This window comes from Mobula hypostoma, chromosome 1 (genome assembly GCF_963921235.1).
Source record: "Mobula hypostoma chromosome 1, sMobHyp1.1, whole genome shotgun sequence".
NCBI classification, from domain to species: domain Eukaryota; kingdom Metazoa; phylum Chordata; class Chondrichthyes; order Myliobatiformes; family Myliobatidae; genus Mobula; species Mobula hypostoma.
Genome location: NC_086097.1, coordinates 250754815 through 250768670, shown reverse-complemented (window position 1 = coordinate 250768670; position 13856 = coordinate 250754815). Strand labels below are relative to the sequence as shown.

The following is a 13856-nucleotide window of genomic DNA, read 5'->3' as shown; positions in this document are numbered from 1 at the left end:
AGCCTATTCCGCCATTTCATCATGGCTGATCCATTTTCCCTCTCAGCCCCAATCTCCTGCCTTCTCCCCGTATGCCCAGCAAACTGTATGAAAAGCCTCTATTTTTATAAAGAGAAAATGACGCAGCATTCTGGATTTCCAGTATCAGAGATGTTGACACCTAGGAACTTAAAGCCACTCACTCTTCCCACCGCCGCCCCCCTCAATGAGGACTGCTCTGACCTCCCTTTTGTCAAGTTCCTCGGTCCGTCACACTGACCCAGATCTAACAAGGAATTGGAGGAGCAAAAGGATTCTGAGAATTACAACGTCCTCAGATCGTGTTGGTCATTGACGCAAACGATGCATTTCACTGCATTTTTCAATGTACCCATGGCAAATAAAGCTGATCTGTTTTTATCTTTCAAGTCTAGTCCTACTTGCGGCTGTAACAATAAAGTTCAAACAATACAATTCCAAGATTTTAACTCTGACCTTTTCGAAGCCGATGTTTACATGGTAAAATCAGAGATAGCTACATAATATATTATTGATTATATATATTACTTACTATATAATATAGTAGAACATGCTGTTGCAATTCTACACTTCTATTATTGAGAGTTTCCTCACCCCAGCCGTTACTGTCTGGTTTGGTATAGCATCCATTTACAATATCCAAAACATGCAGGAAACTGTCAGGTCAGCAGAAAAGGTTATTGTCTGCAGTCTGCCATCACTGCAGAGCTTCCATGTGTCCAGGACTAAGAAGTGGCCAAGAAAACTCATTGTGGATACTACCCACTCTGCAGACTGCTTTTTCCAAAAGCTCCCTTCTAGACAGCATTATAGAGCTATTAAAATAAAAAACTTGATGGCATCTTAAAAGTTTCTTCCCTCGGGCAGTTAATCCAATCAACCATTCTAGTTAACCTCTTCCCCAACCCCTTTATCTGCTACCCTGTTACTGCACTGCTCTGTAAACACTTTAAACCACTGTTTATTACATTGTAAATACATCCTGGTATTTATGTATTTCTGTAATATTTCAATAAGTTATTTGAACTATTACAGAAAACTCTAGATCTAGATTTGAAAGACCTCCGCCTAATCAGAAATCTGTACTGGGAACATACTGCTGCTGTAAGAATAGATGGAGATGTGAGTCAGTTTACAAAAATCAAGACAGGTGTTAGATAAGGGTGTGTTTTCTCCCCTGATTTATTTAATATGTACAGTGAAACAATATTACAAAAAATAAGCGACATCTTGGGAATTAAATTTGGCGGAGACAACATCAATAATTTCAGATATGCAGATGACACTGTGTTAATTGCAAGTACGGAGGAAGAACTACAAAACTTAATTGATATAATTGTTGAAGAAAGTGCAAAAATGGGTCTATTTATCAACTGCAAAAAGACAGAATGTATGGTGATATCCAAAAAGAAGAAGAATCCTATCTACAGGCTGAGAATAAATGGGGAAGACATAAAACAAGTGAAGAACTTTTGCTACTTAGGAAGCTGGGTGACATCAGATGGCAGGTGGACATCAAAAGAAGAATAGGGATGGCAGAAGACACCTTTATGAGAATGAAGAGTATACTGACCAATACTAAACTAGGCATGACAACCTGCCTCAGAGTACTGAAATGTTACATTTATCCAGTTATGGTATATGGTTCAGAATGTTGGACAATTTCTAGTAACATGAGGAAACAAATTGAAGCAGCAGAGATGTGGTTTTTGAGGAGGATGCAAAGAATATCATGGACAAAACAAATATCTAATGAGGATGTCATGAACAGAGCAAACACAAAAAGAGAAATACTGTATGAGATCATGAAAAGGCAACATAACTTCATTGGACATGTGATTAGGAAAGAGGAGTTAGAATGCACGGTAATTATGGGAAAGATTGAAGGGAATTAAGCAAGAGGAAGACAAAGACAAATGATGATGGAGACAGCAGCCAGAGAATTGGAAATGAATACCAATGAATTGATCCACTTGACCCGAAACAGGAGTGTGTGGGCCATGGCAGTCAAAGCTCAAACTGGGCACGGCACCTGATGATGATGATGATAATTTATGCATTTATGCATATTTTATTCAATATCCTTCTACCTTTATTTTTTATATAATTCTTTATTCTGCATAAAATATAAATGTATATGGTGAATAAAGTTATATCAAGCATCAGTGACAATAGACAATAAAATCGTAAGACTTGGGGGCAGAATTAAACCATTCGGCCCATTGAGTCTGCTGCACCATTCCGTCATGGCTGATTTATTATCCCTCTCAACCCCATTCTCCTACCTTCTCCTGTAATCCTCATCTCCGTCCTAAAGGGGTGTTTTTCTATTCTGAGGCTGTGCCCTCTGGTCTGTGCAAAAGATATACTGTTGGGAAGTAAGCTGCAAGAGAAAACAAAGGGGGTCAGCTGATTAGATCATTGGACAAGTGGAGTATAATGTACTTTCATTTTAGTGCAAAGGAATAGAAAAAAGGTAATAAACAAATATTAGTTCAAAAAGGTCTTTATTAAACAAATCATTCAGGAACTAATTAATGTTAACGTTAAAGGATGTCCTTGCGCAGGCAGTACGGAACACGCATGAAGCAATTTGGAAGGCAAAGCACAAACACTGGAGATTCTGCAGAGCAACACACTCAGAATGCTGTAGGAACTCAGCAGGCCAGGCAGCATCTACGGAGAGGAATAAACAGCCCATCAGGAAGGCAGAAGATATATTGGTCTGAACCGCAAGGGGTTTGGAATCCAGCTCAGAAAGTATTGCAGAAATGGATTAAGGTGTTGGTGAGATCACCCTCAGAGCAGTGGGTGAAGATTTAATACCTGCATTTAAAGAAGGGTGTGATTGTGTTATAGCTGATGGAACATGGCTATACAGTGAATCTTGTAATGGAGAACTTTCTAACAAGGACACAATTTGCTGAATTAACTGGATTCAATCCATAACCAGGACCCTCTGCCAAAGGGACGTACCCATCTAGAATTTCTGGGGCCAGAGTCGGGTACCTTAGAGTTGGCTGTAAAATTGATCTCCGCAGTGCAGAGTAACACATAATCCCTCGATGCTGTTGAGGTCAGGGCTCTGTGGAGACCAAACCATATGAAAACATGAAAAAATCTAGGCTGCTTCACGGGTTCATTGTCCATTCCGGAATGGGATGATGGAGAAGAAACTGTTCCTAAAAAGAAGCTGCTCCTGTAGAAGCTGTTCTGCCGAAGGGTCTTGGCTCGAAACATCAGCTGTACTTTTTTCCATAGATGCTGCCTGGCCTGCTGAGTTCCTCCAGCATTTTGTGTGTACTTCTTGGTTTTCCAGCATCTGCAGATTCTCTCTTGTCTGCTCCTGTACCTCCACCCTGATGGTAACAATGAGAAGAGGGCATGTCCTGGGTGATGGGGGTCCTGAATGATTGATGCCACCTTTTGACGCATCGCCTTTTGAAGATGTCCTCGATGCTGGGGAGGCTGGTGCCCGTGATGGAGTTGGCTGAGTTTACAACCTTCTGCAGCTTTTTCCAGTCTTCACAGTGGGCTCTCCATACCAGACAGTGATGTAACCAGTTAGAATGCTCTCCATAGTGCATTTGTAGAAAGGTGCTGGAGTCTTTGGTGAGATACCAAATCTTCTTAATCTCATAACGAAACACAGCGGCTTCATTACCTCTGAGATCTGTAAAGAATGTTTGACAGAAGCCATTGCTGGGACAATGCCTTTAAATGTCTCTGATGTTTTAAATGCATCTGTCACTCACCTCAACAACCTGGTCTTATGATCACTTCCATCTAGCTTGTAATTAGCTGCGAGTAGATGAATGTGAGCGTTTACTTGGTTGATTGGTTGCCCATTGAATCTGACGATAACAATTAGATTTGTGCAATTCATAATGTGAACTGCATGAAGAAAGCTGTGTGGGAGAGTTTTTAAAGTGGAGCAGTTCTATTCTCTCGACCTCAGAAGTCCGGGCCCAGTGACATGAGTAGTCATCACGGACTGGGGTCTTCCTTGTCTGCAGTGGATGGCCGTGACTTCTATGCCTCGTCCTGCCCTTTGCTCCCCATGAAGACTGCCTTCCTGGCAGTTGGATCACTGTTGATCTCATCCGGCCAGTCTGCCAGAGCTGACTTCACGTGCTAGGGCAGGCATGTCCCTATCTCTCTGGGCTACGGGACCCGCCGGCTCCCCGGCTGTGTGCAGGGGGGCGGCCACTATTGCATGCTACTTGGGACCACAGATGAGAGCAGAGTGTCTGGTGGGGACCAAAGGTGAGTGAGCTGCCCCAGAATGGATATGATAAGCCCCTTCACAAGAGGTGATTCCCCTCCCTGGACATCCCATAGACACCCCAACTCCCTTTGATTTGGATGAGCCTATGTTCTCAGGAGTTGAGGAGAACATGAACAGCTGCAGAAAACGAGGAAGTCATGGTGGGTTTGTCTATGGAGTCGCTGTGGGTGGAAGTCAGGAACAGGAAGGGGTCGATAACTCTACTGGGTGTTTTTATAGACCACCCAGTCATAACAGGGACATCGAGGAGCAGATAGGGAGCCAGATTCTGGAAAGGTGTAATAATAACAGGGATTTTGTTGTGGGAGATTTTAATTTCCCAGATATCGATTGGCTTCTCCCTAGAGTGAGGGGTTTAGATTGGGTGGAGTTTGTTAGGCATGTTCAAGAAGGTGAAGATGTAGATAAGCCTACAAAAGGAAAGGCTGCACTTGATCTGGTATCAGGAAATGAACCTGGTCAGGTATCAGGTCTCTTAGTGAGAGAGCGTTTTGGAGATAGTGATCACAATTCTATCTCCTTTATCATAGCATCAGAGAGGGATAGACAAGTTAGGAAAGCGTTTAATTGGAGTAAGGGGAAATATGAGGCTATCATGCAGGAACGTGGAAGCATAAATTGGGAACAAATGTTCTCAGGGAAATGAACAGAAGAAAAGTGGCAAATGTTGAGGGGATATTTGCGTGGAGTTCTGCATAGGTACGTTCCAATGAGACAGGGAAAGGATGGTAGGGTACAGGAACCATGGTGTACAAAGGCTGTTATAAATCTAGTCAAGAAGAAAAGAAAAGCTCACGAAAGGTTCAAAAAACTAGGTAATGATAAAGATCTAGAAAATTATAAGGTGAGCAGGAAGGAACTTAAGAATGAAATTAGGAGAGCCAGAAGGGGCCATGGAAAGACCTTGGCAAGCAGGATTAAGGAAAACCCCAAGGCATTCTACAAGTATGTGAAGAGCAAGAGGATAAGATGTGAGAGAATAGGACCAATCAAGTGAGACAGTGGAAAAGTGTGTATGGAACTGGAGGAGATAGCAGAGGTACTTAATGAGTACTTTGTTTCAGTATTCACTATGGAAAAGGACCTTTGCTATTGTAGAGATGACTTGCAGCAGACTGAAAAGCTTGAGCGTGTAGATATTAAGAAAAAGGATGTGCTGGAGCTTTTGGAAAGCATCAAGTTGGATAAGTCACGAGACCAGATGAGATGTACCCCGAGCTACTATGGGAGGCGAGGGAGGAGATTGCTGAGCCTCTGGCAATGATCTTTGCATCATCAGTGGGGATGGGAGAGCTTCCAGAGGATTGGAGGGTTGTGGATGCTGTTCCATTATTCAAGAAAGGGAGTAGAGACAGCCCAGGAAATTATAGACCAGTGAGTCTTATTTCAGTGGTTGGCAAGTTGATGGAGAAGATTCTAAGAGGCAGGATTTATGAACATTTGGAGAGGCGTAATATGATTAGGAATAGTCAGCATGGCTTTGTCAAAGGCAGGTCGTGCCTTACGAGCCTGATTGAATTTTTTGAGGATGTGACTAAATACATTGATGAAGGAAGAGCAGTAGATGTAGTGTATATGGATTTTAGCAAGGCATTTGATAAGGTAACCCATGCAAGGCTTATTGAGAAAGTAAGGAGGCATGGGATCCAAGGGGACATTGCTTTGTGGATCCAGAACTGGCTTGCCACAGAAGACAAAGAGTGGTTGTAGACGGGCCGTATTCTGCATGGAGGTTGGTGACCAGTGATGTGCCTCAGGGATCTGTTCCGGGACTCCTACTCTTTGTGATTTTTATAAATGACCTGGATGAAGAAGTGGAGGGATGGGTTAGTAAATTTGCTGATGACACAAAGGTTGGGGGTGTTGTGGACAGTATGGAGGGCTGTCAGAGGTTACAGTGGGACTTTGATAGGATGCAAAACTGGGCTGAGAAGTGGCAAATGGAGTTCAACCCAGATAAGTGTGAGGTGGTTCATAAGAAACTCGAAGATAGGGATGTGGATAACAGAAAAATGAGGGCTATTTAGGAGGGAAGAGTTAGATTGATCGTAGAGTACACAGGCATGATACAATGGCTGAAGGGGCTACACTGTGCTATATATAATGTCTTGTGTTCTGTGTTTTTATCCCACCTGACGCCTCCTTTGAAAGACCATAAAACCATCAGACATAGGAGCAGAATTAGGCCATTCAGCCCATCAAAGTTGTCCACTATTAGAACATGGATATAATATAGATATTTACAGCACACCACAGGCCTTTCGGCCCACAATGTTGTGCTGACCATGTAATCTGCTCTAGAGACTGCCTAGAGTTTCCCTACCACGTCACTTAAGAGGCCCTATTGTATCCACGATTCCATCATGGCTGATTTATTATCCCTCTCAACCCCATTCTCCTGCCTTCTCCCCCATAACCTTTCTATAAATCTGATCTCCTGTCCTACAATTCTCTACTCTGACTGTTCACCCAGAGGAAGCAGCAGTTCTCAATTAGACATCGCTTAATTCCAGTGGGTAGAGAACATAGAAATGGGCTGCAAGAGCCTGTTCCATGCTATATCTCTAAAAAAAAATCTCTCTGAATGTAAGTTAGTCTTTATCAGTCTAAACTGTGAAGGGCCACATTGCAGAAGTGACTCAAGATCATAGTTATGTCTCTTAAGAGTGGAGATGAGGAGCGGATGTGCTATGTATGGATTTTAGAAAAGGTTCCCCATGGTAGACTCGTTCAAAAGTCAGCAGGCATGGGATCCAGGGAAACTTGGCTGTGTGGATTTAGAATCAGCTTTCCCACAGAAGGCAGAGAGTGGTTGTAAATGGAGCGTATTCTGCCTGGAGATTCGTGATCAGAGGTGTTCCACAGGGATCTGTTCTGTGAACCCTGCTCTTTTTATAAATCCAAGATTCAAGATGTGCGATTCTAGGTTGTTTAATGTCATTTCCAGTACTCAAGTGTAAAGGAGAACAAAATAATTGTTACTCCAGATCTGATGCAGCACAAAAAACACAATAACATAAAGAACAGAATAATAAAGAACACGATAAACATAAATACTTAAGAAAGCTGATATATATAGAGAATTAGATGAGGAAATGGAAGGGTGAGTTACTAAGTTTCTGTGTCTGTGCTGTAGTGTTCTATGTTCTTTAAGGCTCCTCCCGTATCATAGTCATACTTTATTGATCTCGGGGGAAATTGGTTTTCGTTACAGTTGCACCATAAATAATTAAGTAGTAATAAAACCATAAATAATTAAATAGTATTATGTAAATTATGCCAGGAAATAAGTCCAGGACCAGCCTATTGGCTCAGGGTGTCTGACCCTCCAAGGGAGGAGTTGTAAAGTTTGATGGCCACAGGCAGGAATGACTTCCTATGACGCTCTGTGTTGCATCTCGGTGGAATGAGTCTCTGGCTGAATGTACTCCTGTACCCACCCAGTACATTATGTAGTGGATGGGAGACATTGTCCAAGATGGCATGCAACTTGGACAGCATCCTCTTTTCAGACACCACCGTCAGAGAGTCCAGTTCCATCCCCACAACATATGGTCTTATGGTCAGCATGGTGTAGTCAGCACAGTGCTGGTCTCTATAATTAAGGATATGTATTCAAAGCTACTACACTCTTCTCACTGCTGCCATCAGGGAGAAGGTACAGGAGCCTCAGGACCCACACCACCAGGTTCAGGAACAGTTATTACCCCTCAACCATCAGGCTGCTGAACCAGAGGGGATAACTTCACTCACTTTCACTCATCCCAACACTGAACTGTTCCCACAACCTATGGACTCACTTTCAAGGACATCTTCATCTCATGCTCTCAATATTTATTGGTTACTTATTACTATTGTTATTATTCTCTTTGTATTTGCAAAGTTTGTTGTCTTTTGCACACTGGTTGTTTGTCTGCCTTATGTGTGGTCTTTCATTGATTCTATTGTGTTTCTTTGTACTTACTGTGAACGCCCACAAATAAACAAATCTCAGGGTTTTTATGGTGACAAATATGTACTTTGATAATACATTTACTGTGAACTTTGATATCTGGAATGGATAGGTTGTCTTATGAGAAAAGTTGAAATAGACTTGGGTTCTATCTGCCCGGGATGAATGAACTGTGACTTGATTGAAATATACAAGATCCAGAAGGGCCTTGACAAGGTTTGTGTGGACACGATAGAACATGGAACAGAGAACACAGAATACTGAATGTGTGTGGAACATTACAGCACAGTGCAGGCACCTCGGTCCACATAATGTGCCGACCATTTAAACTACTCCAAGATCAATCTAACCCTTCCCTCCTACATAGCCCTCCATTTCTTCTATCATCCATGTGTCTAAGAGTCTTTTAAACATCCCCAATGTATCTGCCTCTACCACCACGCCTGGCAGCACATTGCAAGCACCCACAACTCTGTGTTAAAAACCTACCTCTGACATCCCTACATATACTTTCCTCCAAGTACCTTAATGGTACTCCCCTGGTATTAGCCATTTCTACCCTGGGAAAAAATTCTCTTGCTGTCCACTTGATCTATTCCCCTTATCTTTTATACATCTATCAAGTCACTTCTTATCCTCTTTAGTTCAAAGAGAAAAAGCCCTAGCTTGCTCAACCTATTCTCATAAGACATGTTCTCTGATCCAGGCAGCATCCTGGTAAATCTCCGCTGCACCCTCTCTAAAGCTTCCACATCCTTCCTATAATGAGGTGACCAGAACTGAACACTATACACCAGGTATAGTCTAACCAGAGTTTTGTAGAGCTGCAACATTACCTTGTAGGACACAGATCAGGAACTTTATTGCCCTTAGAGTCTTTGAAACTCTCTTCCTTAAATGTCACGTGACAGAACTTCTTCATAGTTTCAAATTAGATCATAAGACACAGGAGTACAGTTGGGCCATTCGGCCCATTGAATCTTCTCTGTCATTCCATCATGACTGATTTATTTTCCCTCTCAAACTCATCCTACTACGTTCCCCTTGTAACATTCGGTTCCCTACTAACAAAGAACCTAACAACCTCTGCTTTAAATATAACCAATGACTTGCCCTCCACAGCTGTCCTTGGCAATGAATTCCATGGACTGCACAATGCTTTACATGGATTCACTTCCCATCACTGTCTGTTAGGAATTTGCATGTTCTCCCCGTGAATATTTCGGTTTCCTCTGGGTGCTCGATTTCCTCCCATAGTCTAAAGGTGTACCGGTTAGAAGGTTAATTAGTCATTGTAAATTGTCTTGTGATTAGGTTAGGGTTAAATCGGAGCTCAAAATCCCAGAGGGGCCTATTCCAAGCTTCATCTCAATAAAAAAAATAAATAAGTAAATTTCCCCTCGTCTCTGTTCTAAAGGGCCGTCCTTGTATTCTGAGGCTATGTCCTCAGGTTTTAAACTTGCCATTACAGGAGAAATCCTTTACACACCCACTCTATCTGGCCTCCCAATATCATACCGCTAAATGTATATTTAATGTTCTACCCCTCCACACCCCCGTGCTTTCTGTGCTGTAGTGTTCTATGACTCTATGAGAATTTGGAGCCGAGGTTGTAATCAGATCAGGAATAATCTTACTGAAGCAAGTATTTTGGAGCTATGTGGTCTGCTCCCAGTTTGCAAATTCATCTTTGACAGTAATTATGATTGCACAATAAATTGTGGTCTTTGCATATGAAATATCAAATTTTCTGCATTTAATTTAAACAGTCGACTGTACTTCTTCCTATAGATGCTGCCTGGCCTGCTGCGTTCCACCAGCATTTTGTGTGTATTGCTTGAATTTCCAGCATCTGCAGATTTTCTCGTGTTTGCGTTTTTAAATACATTAAGTACTGTGCAAAAGTCTTAGGTATATATATATAGGGGATGACGAGATGGCCTACAGGGACGAGGTCCAGCAACTGGCCACATGGTGTGCTGACAACAACCTGGCCCTTAACACCCAGAAGACCAAGGAGATCATTGTGGACTCCAGGCGTGCTAGGAGCCACACTCACATCCCCATCTACATCAACGGAGCTGTAGTGGAGTGTGTATCAAGCTTCAAATTCCTTGGTGTCCACATTTCCGAGGATCTCACCTGGTCCTTGAACTCTTCCATCCTGATCAAGAAGGACCAACAGTGCCTTTATTTCCTGTGGAGCATCAAGAAAGCTCACCTCTGTCCCAGGACACTGATGCATTTTTACCGCTGTACCATTGAGAGCATACTCACCAACTGCATCTCAGTGTGGTATGGCAATTGTCATGTATCGGACCACAAAGCACTCCAGTGTGTGGTGAAAACTGCCCAGTGGATTATTCAAGATTCAAAAAACTTTATTGTCACTCTAACCGTACATCAGCTCTGCAGGGCAGAATGAGACAGTGTTTCCCAGGAGCAGTGCAATCATAACATAACAAACGCAACACTAAATAATAAACATAACAATAAATAGTAAAACACAACAGCCACATGTCAGTTAAAATCAGTTATAAGTGTCCAGTGCAAGTTAAAAGTGTCCAAAGCAGAGTCAGGTAGAGCAGCTATTTCGCAGTCTGACTGCCTGTGGGAGGAAGCTGTTTAGCAGCCTTGTGGTTTTAGTTTTGATGCTCCTGTAACGTTTGCCTGACGGCAGAAGAACAAACAGTTCATGGAGAGGGTGTGAGGGGTCTTTAATGATGTACCGTATCTTCTGGGGGCATCCAATTGTCCACCATTGAGAACACCTACCACAAACGCTGCCTGGACAGGGTGAAAAGCATTATCAAGGATGCATCTCACTCTAACCATGGACTTTTTACTCTCCTCCCATCCGGTAGGCGCTACAGGAGCCTCCGCTCCCGCACCAGCAGGCACAGGAAGAGCTTCTTCCCTGAGGCTGTGACCCTGCTGAACCTCACATCACAGCGCTAAGCAGTATTGCACCCGTATTGTACTGCCTCAGTACTTTTATATTTGTGTGCTGTAGCACTTACTTTTTATTTGCAGTTATTTTGTAAATAACACTATTCTTTGCATTTCTGGTTAGATGCTAACTGCATTTCATGGCTTTGTATCTGTACTCAGCACAATGACAATAAAGTTGAATCTAATCTAATCTAATCTATATGTGTGTATGTATATGTGTGTGTATATATATATATATATATATACATACACACACACACACACACACACACACACACACACACACACATGCCTTAGATTTCTGTATAGTACTGTATATATTCAGGAATGGTTTACAATCTTGCAGTGAAATAGAGATGACGTCTTAATAGACTCTCATTTTTGTGTTCTGAGAAGACTTACATTTTCTTTATGTCTTTGTCGCAGGTACTAGTTGATCATGAGGAAATCCAGTCACCAGCACATTGGCCAGCATCTTTTAATTCTTATTGCATTAGTAAGTTTTTTTAAATCTTAAATTTGTCTTCACAATTAATAGTAACATTAAATTAGAATATTATTAATTTATATTAAATTATAGTTGGACCTGTCAGTCCCTGACCTCCTCTTCTGCTACATTGAGGCCATTCTCTGGTTGGAGGGGCAACACCCCATAGTCTCTCCTTTTCTCCACTCTCATTCCCCTCTCACACCATCTCTTCCCCTCATCTTCCCATCACCTCCCCAATGCCCCTTCTCCTTCACTCTCTCCCACAGTCTACTCTCCTCTCCTGTCAGATTATTTCTTCTTCATCCTTTGACATCTTCTACCTATCATCTCCCAGCTTCCTACTCCATCCTTCCACTCTCACCTCCCCGCCCCCGGGCTTCACCTATCCTCTTCTAGCTTGTTCAGGCCAGTTTTTTGTCATTCAACTGTCCACATGTATAGCACCAAATGAAACAACATTCTACCAAACCAAGTTGCACAACACAGTCCATGTAACACACACACACAACGCATAAAGTAATATTGCCACAAATAAGTTAACAAGTAACAAAATATATTCCAGAAGATTAAGGGAGCTAGGGCTTTACTCTTTGGAGAGAAGGAGGATGAGAGGAAACATGATAGAGGTGTACAAGATAATAAGAGGAATAGATAGAGTGGATAGCCAGCGCCTTTTCCCCAGGGCATCACTGCTCAATACAAGACGTCATGGTTTTAAGGTAAGGGGTGGGAAGTTCAAGGGGGATATTAGAGGAAGGCTTGTTTACTCAGAGAGTGGTTGGTGTGTGGAATGCACTGCCTGAGTCAGTGGTGGAGGAAGGTACACTAGCAAAGTTCAAGAGACTACTAGACAGGTATGTGGAGGAATTTAAGGTGGGGGGGGGGTTATATGGGAGGCAGGGTTTGAGGGTTGGCACAACATTGTGGGCCAAAGGGCCTGTACTGTGCTGTACTATTCTCTGTTCTAGATTGGCATTTAACAAAGGGCACACTAATGACACAAGTTAAAAAGTAAACAGTTGAAACGCTAGCGATGCAGAGCTCGGTGGTGACGGGGAGTTCAGTAGTCTCACAGCCTGAGGGAAGGAAACCAAAGGTACAGCTATGGGCATTCACATGGGTCCCAGATACACCTACCTTTTTGTCGGCTATGTGGAACAGTCTATGTTCCAAGCCTACACTGACATCACTCCCCAACTTTTCCTACGCTGCATCAATGTCTGCATTGGTGCTGCTTCCTGCCCCCGTGCTGAGCTCGTCAGCTTCATCAACATTGCGCCCAACTTCCACCCTACCCTCAAACTTATCTGGTCCATTTCCAAGACCTCTCTCCCCTTCCTTGATTGCACTGTTTCCATTTTTGGAGATATCGTTTACAAACCCACTGATTCTCACAGCTACTTGAACTATACCTCTTCCCACCTTGTCTCTTGTAAAAATGATATCCCCTTCTCTCAGTTCCTCCATGTCCTCCCCATCTACCCTCAGGGTGAGGCTTTTCACTCCAGAGTGAATGAGAAGTCCTCTTTCTTCAAAGAAAGGGACTTTCCTTCCTCCACCATCAATGCTCCCCTCACCCGTATCTCTTCTATTTCCATAAGACCATAAGATATAGGAGTAGAATTAGGCCATTTGGCCCATCAAGTGGGCTCCCCCATTTTCTCTCAGCTCCAATTTCCTGCTTTCTGCCTGTATCCCTTCACATCCTGACTAATCAAGAAACTATCAACCTCTGCCTTAAATATACATGAAGACTTGGCCTCCACAGCTGTGTGTGGCAAAGAATTCCACAGATTCACCACTCTCTAGCGCGCCTACCCTCACTCCATCTTCCCGCCACACTACCAGGTATAGGATTCCTCTTGTCCTCACCTACCACCTGACTAACCTCTGCGTCCAACACATAATTCTCTGTAACTTCTGTCATCTCCAACAGGATCTCACCACCAAGCACATCTTTCCCTCCCCCCCACTTGTTGCTTTCTGCAGGGATCGCTCCTTACGCGACTCCCTTGTCCATTTATCCCTCCCTACTGATCTCCCTCCTGGCCCTTACCCTTGCAAGCAGAACAAGTGCTACACCTGCCCCTACACCTTCTCCCTCACTACCATTCAGGCTCCAAACAGTCCTTCCAGGTGAGGTGACACTTCACTTG

At 43.0% G+C, this 13856-nt stretch overlaps 1 protein-coding gene across 1 annotated transcript in view; it reads left to right on the top strand.

Annotated features, from left to right (window-relative positions):
* Positions 1–13856, top strand: part of cdh17 (cadherin 17, LI cadherin (liver-intestine)) — a 168015-nt gene that overhangs the window by 18304 nt on the left and 135855 nt on the right. Inside the window, exon 2 of the mRNA XM_063067108.1 lies at positions 11637–11706. Coding sequence (XP_062923178.1) covers positions 11650–11706 — 57 coding nt within the window. The 5' untranslated portion in view covers positions 11637–11649. The remainder of the gene's footprint in view (positions 1–11636; positions 11707–13856) is intronic.